The sequence below is a fragment of the Mesoplodon densirostris genome, chromosome 1 (genome assembly GCF_025265405.1).
Source record: "Mesoplodon densirostris isolate mMesDen1 chromosome 1, mMesDen1 primary haplotype, whole genome shotgun sequence".
In the NCBI taxonomy this organism is placed as follows: Eukaryota; Metazoa; Chordata; class Mammalia; order Artiodactyla; family Ziphiidae; genus Mesoplodon; species Mesoplodon densirostris.
The window spans coordinates 31,710,193-31,728,248 of record NC_082661.1 but is presented as its reverse complement, the minus strand read 5'-3'; the positions used below and the strand labels follow the sequence as shown (position 1 = coordinate 31,728,248).

At 52.9% G+C, this 18,056-nt stretch overlaps 2 protein-coding genes across 4 annotated transcripts in view; both read left to right on the top strand.

Moving 5' to 3' along the window:
* The window catches only part of UBTD1 (ubiquitin domain containing 1), a 52,382-nt gene extending 45,993 nt beyond the window's left edge, over positions 1-6,389 (top strand). For 2 of the 3 annotated variants that reach the window (XM_060110288.1, XM_060110337.1), the window contains 2 exons: positions 3,681-3,908; positions 5,284-6,389. In XM_060110288.1, coding sequence (XP_059966271.1) covers positions 3,681-3,908; positions 5,284-5,669 — 614 coding nt within the window. In that variant the 3' untranslated portion in view covers positions 5,670-6,389. Of the gene's footprint in view, positions 1-435; positions 545-3,680; positions 3,909-5,283 lie in introns of all 3 variants that reach the window. The other variant, XM_060110421.1, reaches the window with a different exon arrangement.
* Positions 4,639-17,692, top strand: ANKRD2 (ankyrin repeat domain 2). Its single transcript, XM_060110542.1, is given in 11 exon segments — positions 4,639-4,651; positions 7,802-8,016; positions 8,018-8,107; positions 11,299-11,400; positions 12,947-13,105; positions 13,213-13,320; positions 14,818-14,916; positions 15,265-15,363; positions 16,188-16,286; positions 16,397-16,495; positions 17,543-17,692. Coding segments are annotated over 10 exon segments (1,083 nt in total). The 5' UTR covers positions 4,639-4,651; positions 7,802-7,938.
* Positions 17,693-18,056: the final 364 nt, after the last annotated feature.

Genomic DNA, 18,056 nt, shown 5'->3' with positions numbered 1-18,056 from the left:
TCACACCCCTTCCACTGCCCAATATTTTTTGACTCAACTAACTTTAAAAATCATTTTTTTTAAGTAAATGAAATTTAAAATACTCATCATCAATTTGCGCTTTTTTATGTTTGGAGTAAAACCTTCCTTTTCTGTTTTGTCTGTATTTGTGCCTAAAATTGTAAGCATTAGTATGTAGGGATCTGGACATTTTGGCATGTCTCTTATGCATGCTTGCCTTGGGCCTGGGGAACTTTGCTGGATATTTTTGTGCTGTGTTTGACTCACTGTGAAGGGAGCCAGCCCCTGGCCCAGAGGTGCTGCGCCTGCCCCCTTCTGGCGAAGAAGTGCAGTGACAGCTGAGACGGCTGGGCTCCTGCTGCCCTTTTCTTACATCAACCCTCCCCCTTCCCACCCCCACCCCCACCCCATTCTAATATTTTCTCATATTTTCAGCCTGAAAGGACCAGCGTGCAGGGCGAAGAACTTTTAAGCCCTTGTGTCTTGGGTGATGGAGATGCAGTTAATACTTGGGGAGGCTCACCGGCATCGTGTCCATCCTGGGGTGAGAAGTGTGTCTCTGACAGCGCAGACAGGAAAGCATGCTGTTCTCCGTGTGGAGGGGAGGGGACTCTGAAGGCCAGGTATTCGAGCAAAGCATCCCTCAGGTACTGGGGGCCTCCTGAGGTGACAGCTTTGAAAGGTGACACCATGGGGCTGTGTTCATATTAAAGAAAGAGTGAGATGCATGCATACACAGTTACACGTTAGGTGTCCTGAGGTCACCAGTCCAGCAGCCTTGATTGTCAGGGACAGAACCAAAACCTGACCATTTAAGTAAGGGGGTGGTGGGGCATCTGAGCAGGAACAACACATGTCCCGAAGCCTAGTTTCTTCTTTAGGAAGCCTCTTTCCTAGAGCCATATGCTCTCAATTTTGACAGTGCTGACAAGGCTTTCTCAACTCTCAGCAGATTAGGAGAGGCCCATTAGCTGGGCCTGACCTCTACCCCATTGGAGACCAGTAAGAAGTGACATCTGGCAAAGAGGAAGGAGAAAGGAAAGCTTTAGAAAACAGCTCAAGAAGTTAAAAAGCCCTGACGTCTGGATCCTTGAGTGGAGGGGCAGAAATGCCGCACCCCAGAGGTCCCGAGGGTGTCACTGCATAATGCCCGTGAGTCCTGATGGATCAAAGCTCTTGTCAGGGAGTCATCCATGCTAAAGGACCAAAGAGAAAGGGGGTAGAAATCATGATGCAGAGCTACTTGATTGATCCAGGCAGAAACACCTCCAGACCAAACCTGTTCAAAAAAGCACATGGACAATACTGTCATTTTCTCTGCTGCCTTTCTGCCTCCTTTCTGTCGTTCACACTTAAGCCTTTGAGCCATCTGGCTTTTTTCTCTTTTTCTTTTTCTTTCCTTTAATTTATTTTTGGCTGTGTTGGGTCTTCATTGCCACGTGCGGGCTTTCTCTGGTTGTGGTGAACTGGGGCTACTCTTCGTTGAGGTGCGCAGGCTTCTCATTGCAGTGGCTTCTCTTGTTGCGGAGCATGGGCTCTAGGCTCACGGGCTTCAGGAGTTGCAGCACGCAGGCTTCAGGAGTTGCAGCACGCGGGCTCAGTAGTTGTGGCTCGTCGACTTAGAGCACAGGCTCAGTAGTTGTGGCGCACGGGCTTAGTTGCTCCGCGGCACGTGGGATCTTCCCGGACCAGGGCTCGAACCCATGGCCCCTGCATTGGCAGGCGGATTCTTAACCACTGCACCACCACGGAAGTCCCGAGCCACCTGGCTTTGATTTTTGTGGCTGGCGTGAGGTAGGGCTCCTGTTGCATGTTTTTCTATATGGAGAACCTGTAGTCCCAACATCATTTATCAGTAGCCCATTATAAAGAAAAATCTCTAGTGTCTCTCCTCTACTGTTCACACAGAATACTTCTGATGACAGTCATGTGGGTGTTTTTCCCATACGCTCTTCATATTTTTAAGGCTCTCATTTCTTAAACTCAGTTATTTTGTAATCTGTGTCTGATAAATCCCATATCTGAAGCCTTTGTGGGTCTGATTCTTTTGCCTGTTGTTTTTTGCTGGCTCAGACTCATATTGCCTTGTTTCTTTGTATGCTGTGATTAAAAAACAAAAACAAAAACAAAAAAACTATGACCTTATTATTATTTTTTCTTGGAACTTCATCTCAGAAATTCTTTGAGGCCTGGTCTGAAGTTATTTTCCTACAAAGAGGATTTGCATTTCCTTCGGCTAACCCAGGAACACTTCAGATTAAATGTCTGGCTTGAGAGTTTTCTGTCTGCACTGGTAGCGGCAAACCCACAGGAGGGCCGTTTGTGGATTCAGTCTGACCTGAGGTGGAACTCTCACTCTGTCACTTACTGTGTGACCTCGGGCAAGTCATTTAATCTCTCTGCCTGTCCCATCATCTGTGAAGTAGTAATAATAACACCTACCACCTAAAGCCACTGGAAGGGTGAAATGGGATGATATATATAAGTAAAGTGCTTGCACGGTTTTCTTTCACACAGTTGGTAGACAGTGAATGTCCTTCTCTTCCCCTGAGGAGCCGCCACTCCTGCCCCAGCCCACGGGGGCAGTCCTCAGCTTTAGTTCCGCGTCTCACCCAGGACCTGAGTTAGAGCGGGAGCCAAGTACTTTAGACCTCACTCCTGTGGCTCATTCTGCCTTCAGCTTTGAGGTGACTGAGCTTCCTAAAGCCTTTGAGAGATGCTTCTTCCCTCAATCTTGACTGAGGTCTGGAGTTGTCTTGGAGCTGGGTAACAAGAATCATGACATTTAACAGAATTGTTTTCTTCTTCAGAGGCTGCAGGGATTTCTTGGTTGGTTGGTTATGGTTCTAAAAACATGCTTTGTAACTTTATAGTGGAACATTAATAACAAGACATTAAAAACGTTTATAATTTTTAGTCATGGGAATATACATGGACAGTATATAAGTGTGAAATAAACAGAAAGTTGTATATTGGCATGAAAACATTTTAAATCCTCTTTATAACAAGGAATATTTTTAAAATAAATCGTATGATATGAGCGCAACTCTACTGAGAAAAATGGGGGAAAGAAAGCTGGAAGGAAATATGTCTAAGTGTCAGCAGTGGTTACTTCTGAATGGTGGAATTCTTAAGTAAGTTTTCCCCAATGGCAGCACAGTACAGACAGTGGTCAGAGGGTGGCCTTCTGAGTCGGAAAGCCTGGCATTAAATTGGTACCTGTGTGGCTTTAGACCAATGACAAGCTCTTTGGGTCTTAGTCTCCCCATCTGCTGGGTCATTTTGAGGCTAAAATGCGTAGCCTGTGATCTGGCACAAGCTGGCTCTGTGAACAGTGGCAGTTATTTTTTTCAGATTTTAAATTTTTTACATTCTTTACAGATTTTAAAAATACTGAATACATCCTACTTTATTATCAAAGAAAGAGAGTAAAATTAAGACTTAAACAGCAGCAGCAACAACAATAAAGGCCGTATATGCTGCGTTTGCTAACAGAAGTGGTTTACACCCCCAGGTTGGGTGTGTGCAGTTTCCAGACTCTTCCCTGACTCCAGCAAAGGGCCCGGAGACCCGAACGCTCAGGAGCCACTGCAGTGAGGGCCAGGGAGGCAGGGCTGGGAGAGGGTGGACCACAGCCCTGGCTTTCTAGATGCTGAGCTTCTCCCTTCTGTCCTGCCCAGGACGCAACGAGCCCCTGAAGAAGGAGCGTCTGAAGTGGAAGAGCGACTACCCAATGACCGATGGGCAGCTGCGGAGCAAGAGGGATGAGTTCTGGGACACAGCGCCCGCCTTCGAGGGCCGCAAGGAGATCTGGGACGCCCTCAAGGCTGCCGCCTACGCAGCCGAAGCCAACGACCACGAGCTGGCTCAGGCCATCCTGGACGGAGCCAGCATTACCTTGCCTCATGGTGAGCGGGCAGGGCGGGGCTTTCCCCACCGGAGCGAGGGGGCCGTCAGGGTGGAGGAGAGCCAGTGGCCAGCCCCATGTCAGGAGCTTCCATCCAGGCTGGTGGGTGGCAGGTGTGGCTAGTCGCTTGTTCATTCAAGCAGCCCTCATGAACATGGTCCAGGAGTGGGACACCAAGAAAAATGAGACACAGTCCCCGCTTGCCTGACGAGGGGGGCATGGAAAGACACCAGCAAACCTCAAGGCAGTGTGATGAGAGCAAGCTACAGATTGCTCAGGGCCCTTTGAGATCCCAGCACATCTCAGGTAACAACCTTCTGTTGAGTATTATTATGTGCTGGGCACCGAGCTAGAAGCTTCTACTGCATTATCTCATTTAATTTCATAATGGCCCCTGGGACTATGTAAAGCAGAGGGCAACAGTGGAAACTCTATAGAGTCAGAGACTGGGTTTTAACTGAGTGTCTTTTTCCTAGCTATGTGACCGTGAGCTTCTTGAATTTAAAACCTCAGTGACTAAACAATTATAAAGTGGTGATACCAACCTCATCGGATGGCTGTTAGGATTCAACAAGATACACATAACATCATTTAGTCCAGTCCCAGCACTTAGTAGGTGCTCAAGATACAGTAAATATCAATATATAACTACATGTAATACATTGTACAAGTAAGAAGATTGAGGCCCCCTGGGTATAAGTCATGAAAAGCAGGGCCTATGCTATTTCATTCATCCTTGTAACTCCAGCACCCAGCACATATGCTCAGGAAGGAGTTGTTGAATGAACAAATGAAAAGTTAAGTAATTTTCTAGGGTTGAACGAGCCAGTACCTGGTGGAGCCAGAATGTCAGCCCAGGTCTTCCTGCCTCTACCTCGAGCTCCCACCAGCTGTCCCAGGAAGACCTGTAGGGTGGGTTTGAGGACTGTGGGATGACGATGACAGGTGTATCAGTCTGCTCAGGCTGCTATAGCAAAATACTGCAGACTGGGTAGCTTATTAAACAACAGAAATTTAGTTCTGGAGTCCGAGAAGCCCAAGATCAAGGTGGCAGCTGATTTGGTTTTTGGTGAGAGCTCTCTTCCTGGCTTGTAGATGGCCACCTGCTCTCTATGTCCTCATTGTGGGAGAAGAGAGAGAGCTTGAGCTTTCTGGTGTCTCTTCTTGTAAGGGCACCAACCCTTACTGGATCAGGGCCCCACCTATATGACCTCATTTAACCTTAATTACTCCCATATAGGCCCCTGTCTCCAAATACAGTGACACTGGGGGGGGTGGGGTTAGGGCTTCAATACATGAAATTGGTGGAGGGGACACAAGTTAATCCATATCAGTTGGTCCCCAAGCCGACTCTGACCACCCTGCCTTTCCCACAGGCACCCTCTGTGAATGCTACGATGAGCTGGGCAATCGCTACCAGCTGCCCATCTACTGCCTGTCGCCACCCGTGAACCTGCTTCTGGAGCACACTGAGGAGGAGAGCCTGGAGCCCCCCGAGCCCACCCCCAGCGTGCGCCGAGAGTTCCCACTGAAGGTACGCCTCTCCACGGGCAAGGACGTGAGGCTCAGCGCCAGCCTGCCTGACACGGTGGGGCAGCTCAAGAGGCAGCTGCACACCCAGGAGGGCATCGAGCCATCCTGGCAGCGATGGTTCTTCTCTGGAAAGCTGCTCACAGATCGCACGCGGCTCCAGGAAACCAAGATCCAGAAAGATTTTGTCATCCAGGTCATCATTAACCAGCCCCCGCCGCCCCAGGACTGAGGAGCCCACGGACCCCTGGGCAGAGAGACCAGGGAAGGCCTCTGCAGGGCTGAGAGGCCTCCCGGCTGGAGCACGAGTCACCCCCGACCCTGCCGCTGCCTTTGAGAGCCGTTCTTTTCTCCAGGGGAGCCTCTCGTGTATGGCTGCTGGGCGAGCCCTGAGGGGACCCTGCTTCCCAGGGACTCCATGGGCCACCAGTGCCCAGCACCCAGGAAACAGTGTGCTGCCACACACAGGCCTTGCCAACCTCGTCAGAGAAAAGGCAAACCAGGGCCCTCCACCCTGCCTCTCTCCCGCGGCAGGTTCAAGCCACGAGGGCCAGCCCGGAGGCCCCTGGAGCCCAGGTCTGTCATCTGGTGCTGCCGGCTGTGCTCACTCCGGTTTTCTGCTCAGGGTCTGAAGCAGCTGCTGTTTCCCTCCCTTGCCCCTACCCCCTGACTCTGCCCTGGGCCCAGTGCCAGCCCCCCAGAGGGGAGGGGACCACTCGTGAGCCCCGGGGGTGGGGAGCCTGAGGACGGCCTCTGCCTCTCCCAGCCCCCAGCACAGCCGGCAGAGATGAGGTGGTCCCGATGGCTGGGCTGTCGTGGCCGAGGCCTGCACAGGGCCATCTCCTGGCTGTAACCCCGGCAGTGGGGGGTCTGCAGTCTGCTCACGGCCCCGCAGCAGGTCCCTGTGTGCAGACACGTCTGCATATTTATCAATAAAGCCTTTTGCTCCTTCCTTCTCTCTTGCCTGGCTTTGACTTTGGGTTCTCCTGTAGCTCTCTGGAGCCCTGGAGCCAGTTCTGGGGTGGGAGCAGGTGGGTGCACAGCCTCCCCAGCTGCTCCGGGTAGAGCAGCTACTGCTCCGTGCCCTCCACCGCAGAGAGTACGGTGGAGCGAACTGTGAACTGCCAGTATGCGGGCCTGTGTTCTCGTGGGTCCTCCGGAAAAGCCACTTAACCTCCGAACCCAGGTTGCTTGTCTTTAAAGTGCAGGTGATGCCGCCTGCCCTGCCCCCCCTCTCAGCTGCTGGCAGGATTACACGGGATAACAGGTGTGAAGTCGCTTTGAAAGCGAAGGCAGCCCCCCGGGAAGGCGGCGTTAGTCACCTGCTGCTGTGCTCCTGCAGCACGAGGGTGCGGGCTTCCGGCTCCAGCCCCCTGAGCCGGGCCCTCGGGACTGAGACGTGTGCGGATGTCCTGCAGATGCTGCATGCACCCTTGGCGACGTGAAAGCAAAACCTCTGATAAATTTTGATGATGAGCCTGTCGGCTTGCCAGCAAGGAAACCAGAGGGAAGAAGGAGCTGGGTCTTGTGCTTCCTTAGGGGAAAATGTGCACGTAAGCAGAGAGGGGGACCTTAGATAAGGTGGTCTAGCTAAGGGCAGGCCACGTGAGTGTCACAGAACCACAAGGCTGCGGTGTCTGTGGTTCACTGGCAGGTTCAACCCGGGTCGTGGTGACCCAGGCCTCGCTCCCACAGTTCCAGGTATGGAACTGAGCAGTACAGGTCTGCTTCTTCTCCAGTTGAGAGTATTTTTCTTTCTCAGTGACCACCGGTCAGGGTGGCCTGCCTGGGAAATCGGGGAGGGAAGGATGATCAGTCAGAGTTGGTGTCTTCGTCAGCGGGGCTTGGCGCTGTGTTCCAGCCCTTCCAGTGGCTCATTGAAACAAGACCATGTAAGTCCCACAGAGGCCCCCTGCGACAGACTGATGGGTGAGGTTTGTCAGGGACAAGTGGACTTGCAGCCAAATGCAGCGATGCTTCACTAGGGGGCACTGTGGGACCCCAGAGAGGCAAAGGCCTGCGTGAGCTGCGGGCAAAGAGGGAGGCGGCTGCTGTTACCGCCACCCACCGCCAGGCACTCCAGCCCAGATGAGGCAGAGTCTTGCCCCTCCCCGGAGCAGGCAGGGCCGTTTCACGGGACGGCCTGCGGATGTGGGCTTATCTTGGGTCCCCACATTTGGCCTTTAGGCTCCCTCACTGGCACTGGCTGGGCAGGGTTTCCAGGCATCCAGCAGGTGGCACTGCCATCAGGGCTAAGAGCAGCCAGCGATCCGTTGTGCAGAGCGGCTGCCCGGCCCATCTGGGCCTCAGCACTCAGGACAGAGGCTGGGCAGGCTCCTTCCCGCAGTCCCCGCTCTCGGTCCCGGGGCACTGGGCCCTCCGGCTCCAATAGGCCAGGGTTTGGGGGGTGGCAACTGTCCCCGCCGCCTCCTGCTCCTTGGGGCTGCCTGGGGTGAAGGTGACAGGTCGGGAGGCAGCTGGAGAATTGGGTCGGTGAGCTCATGACAAAGGCGCCTAGCGGGGCGGGGGTGGGAGCCCTGGCATATAAAGCCCCTGGGGCCCCGGAGCCTGCAGGGGCGGGTTGCGCGTGGTGCCATGGCGGGCTCCGAGGAGGTGCAGAGGGCCGCGGCGCTCATCGAGGAGCGGCTGGCACAGGAGGAGGAGAAAGAGGTAGGGCGGGGTGTGGGGCCCAAGGGTGCTGAGGAGACCCAGCTCTGCTGTCAAGGGAAGGAAGAGCCTGGCTGCCGTACCTGGCAGGAAGGAGGACAGGTGTCCCCAGGGGCCCAGCTGGCTCTACTGAAGGGTGCTCCTGAGAGGGGGCTGCTGTCAGTGGGAGACGGAGGCTTCAGCCCCCAAATTGAGAGACAGTGGAGTGGGCGAGCCAAGCTGGGCTCCCTGAGACCATGTCCACCCACCTGGGCCTCGAGGAGACAGGCTGAGCTGCACAGAGCAGGACAGCTGGGATGCTGCCTGCGGACTGGGGCCCTGAGATCCCCCAGCTGCCGGCTGGGAGGCTGGGACAGGAAAAACTCCAGTGTTTGGTTCCTGAGGAAGGATAAAGACGGGGAGCAGAGTGAGAAAGGGATGCTGGCAAAGGAAGCATGGGTTTTCTAGGACCGCCAGCCACGCCCGGGGAGGCGTCTGAGCATGGGGCTCTGGGCAATTGTATTTTCTCTGGAATAAAGAAGTCAGGGAGGAGGGTGCGGGCTGGTCCTACTCTTCATTTTATGGAAATGAATACTTGACCTAGAGTCTACTCTTCCAAGAGCCCAGTGCTGGGAGGAATGAGAGGCTCAGGAAGGTCAGCCCCCGCCTCCTCTTTACCAGCTCTGTGTTCATTTTAGCTGACATCTGTCAGGTGCACGGTCAACTAAGAAACAAGGCAGAGTGGAAAAGGGTGAAATAGAGGTGTAACTCAGAAGTGAAGGAGCACAAAGGGTGGGTGAGGCATGCCGACCGTGGGCCCTCGAGGACTTCTCTGTAGACAGGAGGGCATTTGAGCCAGGCCTTCAAGGATGGCCCTTGAAGGATGGAGGTCAGGAGGGGGGAGAGTATTCCAGGCTAAGGAAACAACAGGCGCCTGTCGTTGGGGTGAGTGGATGCATGATTGTCAGGAGGAAGTCTGGCAGGAGGGGCTGAGGCTGGGAAAGGAGACAGGGCACAAACCAGACAGTGAGGACCACATGAAAGATACTTAGAAGATACTTAGAAGATACTCAAAGATACTCTGTGGGCAGTGGGGAGCCACTGCATGTTGTTGAGTGAGGCGTAGTGGTGCCACCTGACCTGTTTTGGGAAGGCAGCTCTGACGGCTCTGAGAAGGACTTGGAGGGGGAAAGACTGGCCCTAACAGGAACGGGAGGGGAGAGAGAAATCAGTGTAGATGTAGACTCCATTCTAAAAAGGAAGAATGACTGAATGGAGGTGAGGAAGAGGGAAGGGTCAGGACTCTGGTGGAAGAAGAGATGAGGACTAGGGAAGGGAGGAGAGGTTTGGCTGGGAAGGACCTGGACGGAGCCTGCTGAGTCCCCGCCAGGGCATCCCTGGATCTCCAGGAATGCCATTTCTCATTCCCCCAGGGCAAGTGCACCAGGGCCAGGCAGGTGAGTCATGTTGCTGAGCCATTTCTGGAGTGCCGCCACTGGACACAGACCTTCAGCAAGGGGACACGGAGCAGTCCTCATCCATTCATTCATCCAACAAATATAGCAGCAGGGCTTTCAGGGCCCCAGGTGCCCACAGAGCCAGCCTCACCACTGTTGCCTCCTACATGCCGGGCACCGTGCTACGCATTGGACAGGCATTCTCTCATTTCCTCTGTGCAGCCATCTATGAAGTAAGGTGGAAGTTTTGTTGGGTTGTGTTTCACCGACAAACACCCAATTCAATAAACATTTCTTGAGCACCTACTGTATGCCAACCTACAGAGACAAATCTGAAGCGAGGCGCTATGGAGTCTGGGTAAGGCGTGGGCAGGCGTTAGAGTCCCCAGTTGTTCCCACCAGGCCCCAGCCCAGCAGCATTCTTAGAGGAGAACCTCTGTTCAGCCTGCACCCTCTTCATGGGGTGGGTAGGGAAGGAGGGTCTTGGAGACCAGCCCAGGGGCTGAGGCTCTCTTGCGGGGGCCTTACTGGGCTAGGTCATCACTGAGGACTCGGAGGTGTGCAGAGCTGCTGAGCCCGCCTGCCACCAGCCGTGAACTCATTCACTCATTTATTCTCCAAACATTTGCTGAGCACCTACTACGTGCTAACTCTTGTCATCGGTGCTGGGGATGCCAAGATGATTAAGACCAAGCCCACTCTAGATGCCCCAGGAGCCCAGCCAGGGCCCCACATGCAGTAGTAGCTGAAGCCCTAGGTGATCTTGTCCCTGGGTGAGGATGCAGCATTTCAGGCAAGGCCGGCACTGGGGAGACCTCAAACCATGCAAGCCTGACATGGAAGGGAGATGCCAGTGGACAACAGAACATTCGAAATAAAGACCTGGAAAATCAGCCCTCAACTGACACTTGAAGAGCATAACACCGGAGCTCGGTGTCGAACGACAAAGGCAGCTGAGAGCTCTGTAAGGGAGGTCATTCCTCCCCAGCTGCCACCTGGACTCAGCACCCTCCAGCCTGGACAAATGTCCCCGGTACATGGGGACTTCCGAGATAGGGGCGCCAGCACTTAACAAAGAGTGCTTTCCTTTAGAAGAGAGGAAGCGGCCATGAGGAAGTAGTCCAGGCAAGTTGGAGCTACAAGTGGGGAGGAGACTTGGACAGAGTTTCCCCCATATTATTGAAACGAGAATAAGGTTAATACTTAGAGTTCACATCAAGCTGAGAGCTGGGGAGCTGCAGGTCCCACCCCTCAGGTTCCCTGAAAGCAACAGTTTCCATGCTCTAGGATTTCACGGATCAGTAAAATCTGAGGGAAAGAAGTTGGTAACTGACAGAGTTGCCAAATTTTTGTATTGTCAAGTAAGCCCACTAAAAAACAACAACAAAAAACAAAACTATCATCTCATCTCAAGTATTTCATCAAAGTGAATATTAAACACCAAAAAAACCCCAAAACCTCAGTGCTTGAAAAAAGTGAGTATGTTTAATTTCATGAAAACTCATTCCAGTATCCCTTAATCCTGTTTTGCTGGGGACCCAGGGCAGTCAGTACACAGGCGTTTGAACTGGGGTTGGGGCCGGGGAGCCTGGCTCTGACCTGGGGCCTTCTGGACCAGAGAGGAGTGGGGCAGATGACGGGCTGGGAGGTCACACAGGAGGAGGTCCTTGGGGTCCTTGAATTTGTTGTGGGCTAGGCTATCTGGCCCCCCAGGCACTGCAGGCAGGCCCAGAACCCGTCCTGTCCTTGGCTCACCAGAAACTCCGAGGAACCACCCATCAGAAGCTGCCCATGGAGATGCTGGTGTTGGAGGATGAGAAGCACCACAGGCCTCAGAGTCCATCCTTACAAAAGGTTAAGGTAAGTGCTAGGAGAACTCAGTATCTGTGCTCTCAGGAGACAGACCAGGCAGTTACAGCCTTGCGCCTCCTGGTGCTCCTCCAGCAGCTCAGCATCCCCGGGAGATGTTAGCGATGCAGCATCTCAGCCCCATCTCATATGTGTGAAGGAGAGCAGAATATGCCACCCCCAAATATACCACTTTGGCATACTGATTTTTTTTTTCTTTTTGCGGTACACGGGCCTCTCACTGCTGTGGCCTCTCCCGTTGCGGAGCACAGGCTCCGGACACGCAGGCTCAGCAGCCATGGCTCACGGTCCCAGCCGCTCCACGGCATGTGGGATCCTCCCGGACCGGGGCACGAACCCGTGTCCCCTGCATCGGCAGGCGGACCCTCAACCACTGCGCCACCAGGGAAGCCCCATACTGATTATTTTTTAACTAAAGTTATCTGAGAAAAAGCCAGTGCAAGAAGGACACTCTGACCCTCCTTTGTTCCCCTGAAAGTAGCAAATAAATCTGCCATGGGAAGTTACCCTCCCTATATCAGGAAAGTAGAAAGCTTCCTTATCACTAGATATCAGGAATTCAGGGCTGAGAAGGCTATATAAACAAAACTTGTTTCTTCACTAATTAGTTCCTCCAAAAACAAACTCCTTTGTCTTTTCAATATGGCACACATTTATTGTTTCTTTGTCTAAAATGTGTAAAAGCTGCCTGCTTTGGTCACTTCTTTGAGTCTCATATTTTTATGGACTACCATACATATGAAATTAAATTTGTTTTTCTCCTATTAATCAGTCTTACATCAATTTAATTATTAGACCAGCCAAAGAACTTAGAAGTGAAGAGGGGGGAAGTTTTCCTCCCCACGCCTGCTGAGTCAGAATCTGCATGTGTACAAGATCCTACGGGACTCATTTTGGAAGCGGCAGTGTTGGGGCAGCCATACAACAGGGCATGATGCAGGTGTTAATGGGCTGGGGGAGGCTGTGTGTGCTGACAGGAGACATCTGCCCGCTGATAAGAGAAAAGCAGAGTTTCCAGACCACTGTGTGGAGGATGATCCCGTAGGATGCATGTCTGAAAGGGCATCAACGGAGCTATGATAGAAGTTCCTCTGGGAGAGAAGGGCTTTCTCTTCAGAGCTTTTATGTTTCTGTATTACTTTTATGGCCAGAGAGAGAGAGAGAGAGAGAGAGAGAGGCAGGGAGGGACGGATGGAGGGAGAGAGAGAGAGTTGCATGGAGAGATGAGAATTCGTACCCTGTTCTGGAGGCCTGGGCTAAGAACTGCCCTTGAGATTTCCTCATCAACTCCCCACCCTGTGTGGAGCCTTGAAGCTGGGCAGCTCCCAGGCAGCCCCCTCAAGCCCCCCCGCCCCCCGCCCCGTGCATCTGTGTCTCAATCTCATCGGCTTCACCTAGTCCTAGGCGGCAGAGCTAGACCTGGATTCTTTCTCCCTTGAGAGGCTCCCCCTGTCCTCCACCTCCAGCATAGCTCAGAGGTCCCCAAGCCCCACATTCTGTGCCCCAGTGCGGGGCTTGATCGGCTATCCCCACGCAGGGTCAAGAGCGCGTGCGTAAAACATCCCTAGACCTGCGGAGGGAGATCATCGACGTGGGTGGGATCCAGAACCTCATCCAGCTGCGGAAAAAACGCAAGCAGAAGAAGCGGGAAGCCCTGGCAGCCTCCCAGGAGCCACCCCCAGAGCCGGAGGAGATCGTAAGGGTCCTGGGGAGGACACCCGTGTGGGCAGGGGGAGCCAGGGGAGGGGGAATGGCTCAGATCACAGCGGAGCGGCCCCCAGGGACTGCATTCGCTCTCTCCAGACCGGCCCTGTGGACGCGGAGACATTCCTGAAAGCGGCGGTGGAGGGGCAAATGAAGGTCATTGAGAAGTTCCTGGCGGACGGGGGTTCCCCCGACACCTGCGATCAGGTGATGTTCCCATCGGGCCCTGCACCTGTGCCGGCCTCCCTTTCAGAGCTGACGCCCGCACCCCGCCCGCTTGTGCATTCTTTGAGAAGAGGCGTGGGTGTCCTTTGGGAGGGGGCCCCTCAGAAGATGTGGGATGCCCCCTTCCCCACACAGGAGTTTTTCTAAATCCTTAGACCCTTTCCAACTTGAACCAACTCCAGAGTAATAAACACCTGGATTTTTAGGGGAAAAAATGGAATGGAATCAATACAGAGTCCAAGACCAGGAGATCTGGACTCGAATCCCACCTGTACCATTCCCTAGTTCTGGGACCTGTGGCTGGGCCCGTCACCTCTCTGTGCCTGTTTCCTCCTTCGTAAAACTGGCTCCTCCCCTCAGAGCATGTTATGGGGATCAAATAGAATATTAGTGCTTCAATACATATTTATCCAATGAAAAAACTATTAAAGCACATGCTTGGATATGATATTTTGTGTTGCATTGTATATCATACTTTTAACAATTATTTTGATCTTAAGGTTAAAATATATATATATAAAACATGAGACATGCCAAATCAATTTTAAGTGTACAACTCAGTGGCATTAATTACATTTATAACGTTGTGCACCCATCCCCACGATTTTCAAAATGTTTCCGTCACCCATCATACTTCTTTTTGTTTTCCCTGAAACTGCCTCTTTCATACTTTGTAGGATGCTCTCTCGAGACCATATCCTGGGATTGAGCAAATTAATGGTCACCCCCTTCAGCCTGCATTACTGCAGGCTTAGACTACATGTCCCTTCCACTTTTTAGATTCCAGAGTTTTAATCCTCTTGGTCTAGCTGAGCATCTCCTGCCTCTGCGCGTTGTGCTAGGTGCTAGGAGCACAAAACCAAAAAGACCAGGGTTGACAGTAGCTGGGAGACTGATGCACAACTGGATCATTAGAATATGGAAAGATATGCCCTCTGGCCTGAGTGTTTCAAGAGACCAAAGCAGAAAGCCGACTGCATTGGAAAGGAAGTTCATTCCCTCCTTGAATCAGTAATCAGGGTGCACCTGCCCATCCTGGCCCTGGGCAAGGCACTCAGGGGAAATAGTCAAGTAAGACTCAGCTTGCCTTTGACTGTCTATCACAGTGGAGGGTTGTCTGGACCCCTGGGACAGCTATGGCCTAGAGGTTTCAAGAAGTCGATGACACTTGAGCTGCATCTTCATGGAGTTACAAGAATTCATCAAGCGCTCACAGGGAGTATGGGCAAAATGGGCATTTGGGCACAGGCAACAGCTTGTGTGTTTAGGGGGCAGTGAGAAGGTCAGAGTCCCCAGTGCATAGGAGGCCTCCAAGGCTGGTCCAGATAGAGCATGAAGGAGCTGGCGGAACATGGAAGATATGGGGACCGGGCACAGGGGTCAGAATTGGGCTGGGATAAGGCCTGGGCTCAACTTGGGTGGGCGATGGGCTCAGGCCTGGGGCCAGAGTTTAGGCCCTGACAGTTTCTCTGGGGACAGTTCCACCGGACAGCACTGCACCGAGCTTCCCTGGAGGGCCACATGGAGATCCTGGAGAAGCTTCTAGAGAGTGGGGTCACTGTGGACTTCCAGGATCGGGTGAGCAAGAGGGCAGGTATTGGGTGAGGGGCAGGAGGTGGGTCCAGCACTCATAGATTCCCTATCCCTGCAAACCTCCAAACTGGGACATAAACAAGCTGCCTCGGGGGCCAGGCCAAGGTTGTATGACCTTGGGGGGGCCCCATCTCCTCCCTGAGCCTCCTCTGTAAACCTGGCTTGGACGAGATGGACCCCGAGGGTTCTTTGTCTCCACTCCATCCATTGCTCAGTCATTGGAGTGGCCCTATCCTTCCCTGGATATCTGCCTGCCCTCTTGGCTGGGGTCGTTTCCCCCAGGGCACTTTCTTCCCTGTAGCGCTGCAATTAGGCTCCACCCTTCCTTTCTAGCTGGACTGCACAGCCATGCATTGGGCCTGCCGTGGGGGCCACTTGGAGGTGGTGAAGCTTCTGCAAAGCCGGGGAGCAGACACCAATGTGAGGGATAAGGTGAGGCCATAATGCTCACAGATGTTGGGGTAGCAGGGCGGAGAGGTGGCGGGGAGAGAAGCAGAGGGTAGAAAAGCAGAGAGCAGGAGGGTAGTGAGCTAGTCTGGTTTCTGGAGTGGCTGCAGAGCCCAGGGATGTGTCCTTGCCATCAGCTGCAGCCCCTTGGAGACCACCATCTGGGGATGGGAGGAAGAGCAGAGGAGAGGGGAGGAGAAGAGATCCACTAGCTTGGCGGCTTTGGGACCACCCAAAGATGCAGGATTTGTTCACCCATGCCATTGTTCATCATCCTTCTATCTGTCTATCTATCCATCCATCCATCCATTCATTTATTCATCTGTTCACTTATTTATTCATCCACCATTTTTAATTCACTCAATCCTTTGTATATAACCTTGAACAAGTGACAGCCTCTGAGCCTCTGTTGCTCATCTATAAAATGTCTTGCAGAGTTCTTGTATAGATTGGATGGGAAAATTTATGTAAATTAATTATTTATTCAACATAAGGCTAATGTTTTGTAAGATTTTGCTGTGCTCATCACATAGTCATTTCTCAATAAATGGCATCTACTATAATTATTTTAAAAGGGCAGAGGAGTGAGCAGTTGCTCATATCCGGGTGAGAGGGGAATCATAGAAGGCTTCCCTGAGGAGGTGGCATGTAAAGCCTTAGAGCTGATCATCAGATAGGGTGATGGGAAATTACAGCGTTCCCTGCCCCTCCTTGGGAGAAGGGTTAGGCTAGAGTTAAGACAGCCCCCTCCCAGAGGCATCACAGTCCAGGTCCCTTCAGCCAGCAATTCCTGATTCCTCCCCACCCAGCTGCTGAGCACCCCCCTGCATGTGGCAGTCCGGACAGGGCACGTGGAGATCGTGGAACACTTTCTATCCCTGGGCCTGGACATCAATGCCAAAGACAGAGTGAGTGTCTGGGTTCCTTCATGCCCAGCCCCACCATAGGGGGCTCCCTATGCCCCCTGAGGGCTCCCACATGCCCCCGTGGGCCATGCTGAATGTCTCACTGGTTCTAGGAAGGGGACAGCGCCCTGCATGACGCCGTGAGGCTCAATCGCTACAAAATCATCAAACTGCTGCTCCTGCACGGGGCTGACATGATGAGCAAGAACCTGGTAAATTCACTCCTTTCCTGATTCAGTAAACAGTGTGCACTGCTCTCCTAGGCCCTGTGCTGGGCACTTGGAAGAAATACAGAACTGAGCAAGACTCGGCCGGCCTGCCCTTGGGGCAGTCTCACAGTGGAGGGTTTCTCTGGGCCCCAGGAGATTGGGGGCCCACCCGGCTTCCCAACTCTCTCTATGCTTCTCTACATCCAGAAAATCTTAGTGGCGAAAACAGCCAGGAGGGACAGGAGGAGGATTTCCCAAAGGCCCCCAAGTAGACCACAGGCGGTCCTAATGGCCAGGCTCAGGGAGGCCAAAATCGTGGAGGGACAGAGGCGGAAGGAAGCTAAGCACTCAGTCAGCACGATTGTTCCTAGCACCCTGTGTTGGCTCCTGTGGCCCTTCAGTTCCTTTAGGAGCCTATGTCCCCCCGTCCAAGCTCTTCTTTGGGGCCCAGAGCAATCACAAAAGAGAGGAGAATTGGGTAAGGGGGGATCTTGACTCAGGAAAGGCTGGGGGGTGCAATATAGGGGTAGGAGATTAAGAGGTACAAACTGTTATGTATGATATAAGCTACAAGGATATATTGTACAACACGGAATATAGCCAATATTTTATAATAACTCTAAGTGGAGTATAACCTTTAAAAATTATGAATCACTGTATTGTGCACCTGTAACTTATATAATATTGTACATCAACTATACTTCAATTTTTTTTAAAAAGCTAGCTATATGAAAGAAAAAAGAGAGGCTGAGGAGATAATGAGATAGTTAGGAAGATAAGGGGAAGGTGTAAATGAGGGCTTCTCAACCTCCCACGTTTTGGGTGGGATAATTCGTTGTCGTGGGGGGACTGTCCATGCATTATCGGATGTTTGAGCAGCATCCCTGGCCTCTAATCAAGATGCCAGTAGCATCCCCTCCTCCGGTGTCATAACCAAAAGTGTCTCCAGACATTGCCAGTTGCTCCCAGTTGGGAACCACTGGCGTAGATGAGGGCACCTCTTTGTACAGACTTCTGAACTGTGACTAGATATCCTCTTGTTTCCCCCAGGAAGGAAAGACCCCCACGGACCTGGTGCAGCTGTGGCAGGCTGACGCCCGGCACGCCCTGGAGAGCCCGGAGCCGGGGTCAGAGCAGAACGGGCTGGAGGGGTCTGCTGAGAGTGGGCGGGGGACCCCCCAGCCTGTGCCAGCCCAGTAAACGACTGTCCCAGCCCAGCCAGGCACCTGGCCTGTCCCCTGCGTACAGCCGGAGGGTCATAAGAACGGCCCCCAGAGCTGAGGACCGCACCATTCCTCTGTGTACGCCCCGGGAGCACCCACAAGCTACCGCAATTTTTAAAAAAAAGTCATTTTTGCTGTGTGTGATGTTCATTTCTATTTATTTGTGACTGAAATATTTAGGAATGAAGGAAGACTGGGGGCAAGGGCGGGCTCAGGCAAGAGGGGAACTTGGAGCCCGTTGGCCCCCCTGAGCCAGCCCTGCTGCTTTTCCTAACAAGGCCTCTTTTTGCTTCTTTCCTGCCACCCCACTTCCCAAGTCCCAGTGTGGATCAGCTTCCCAG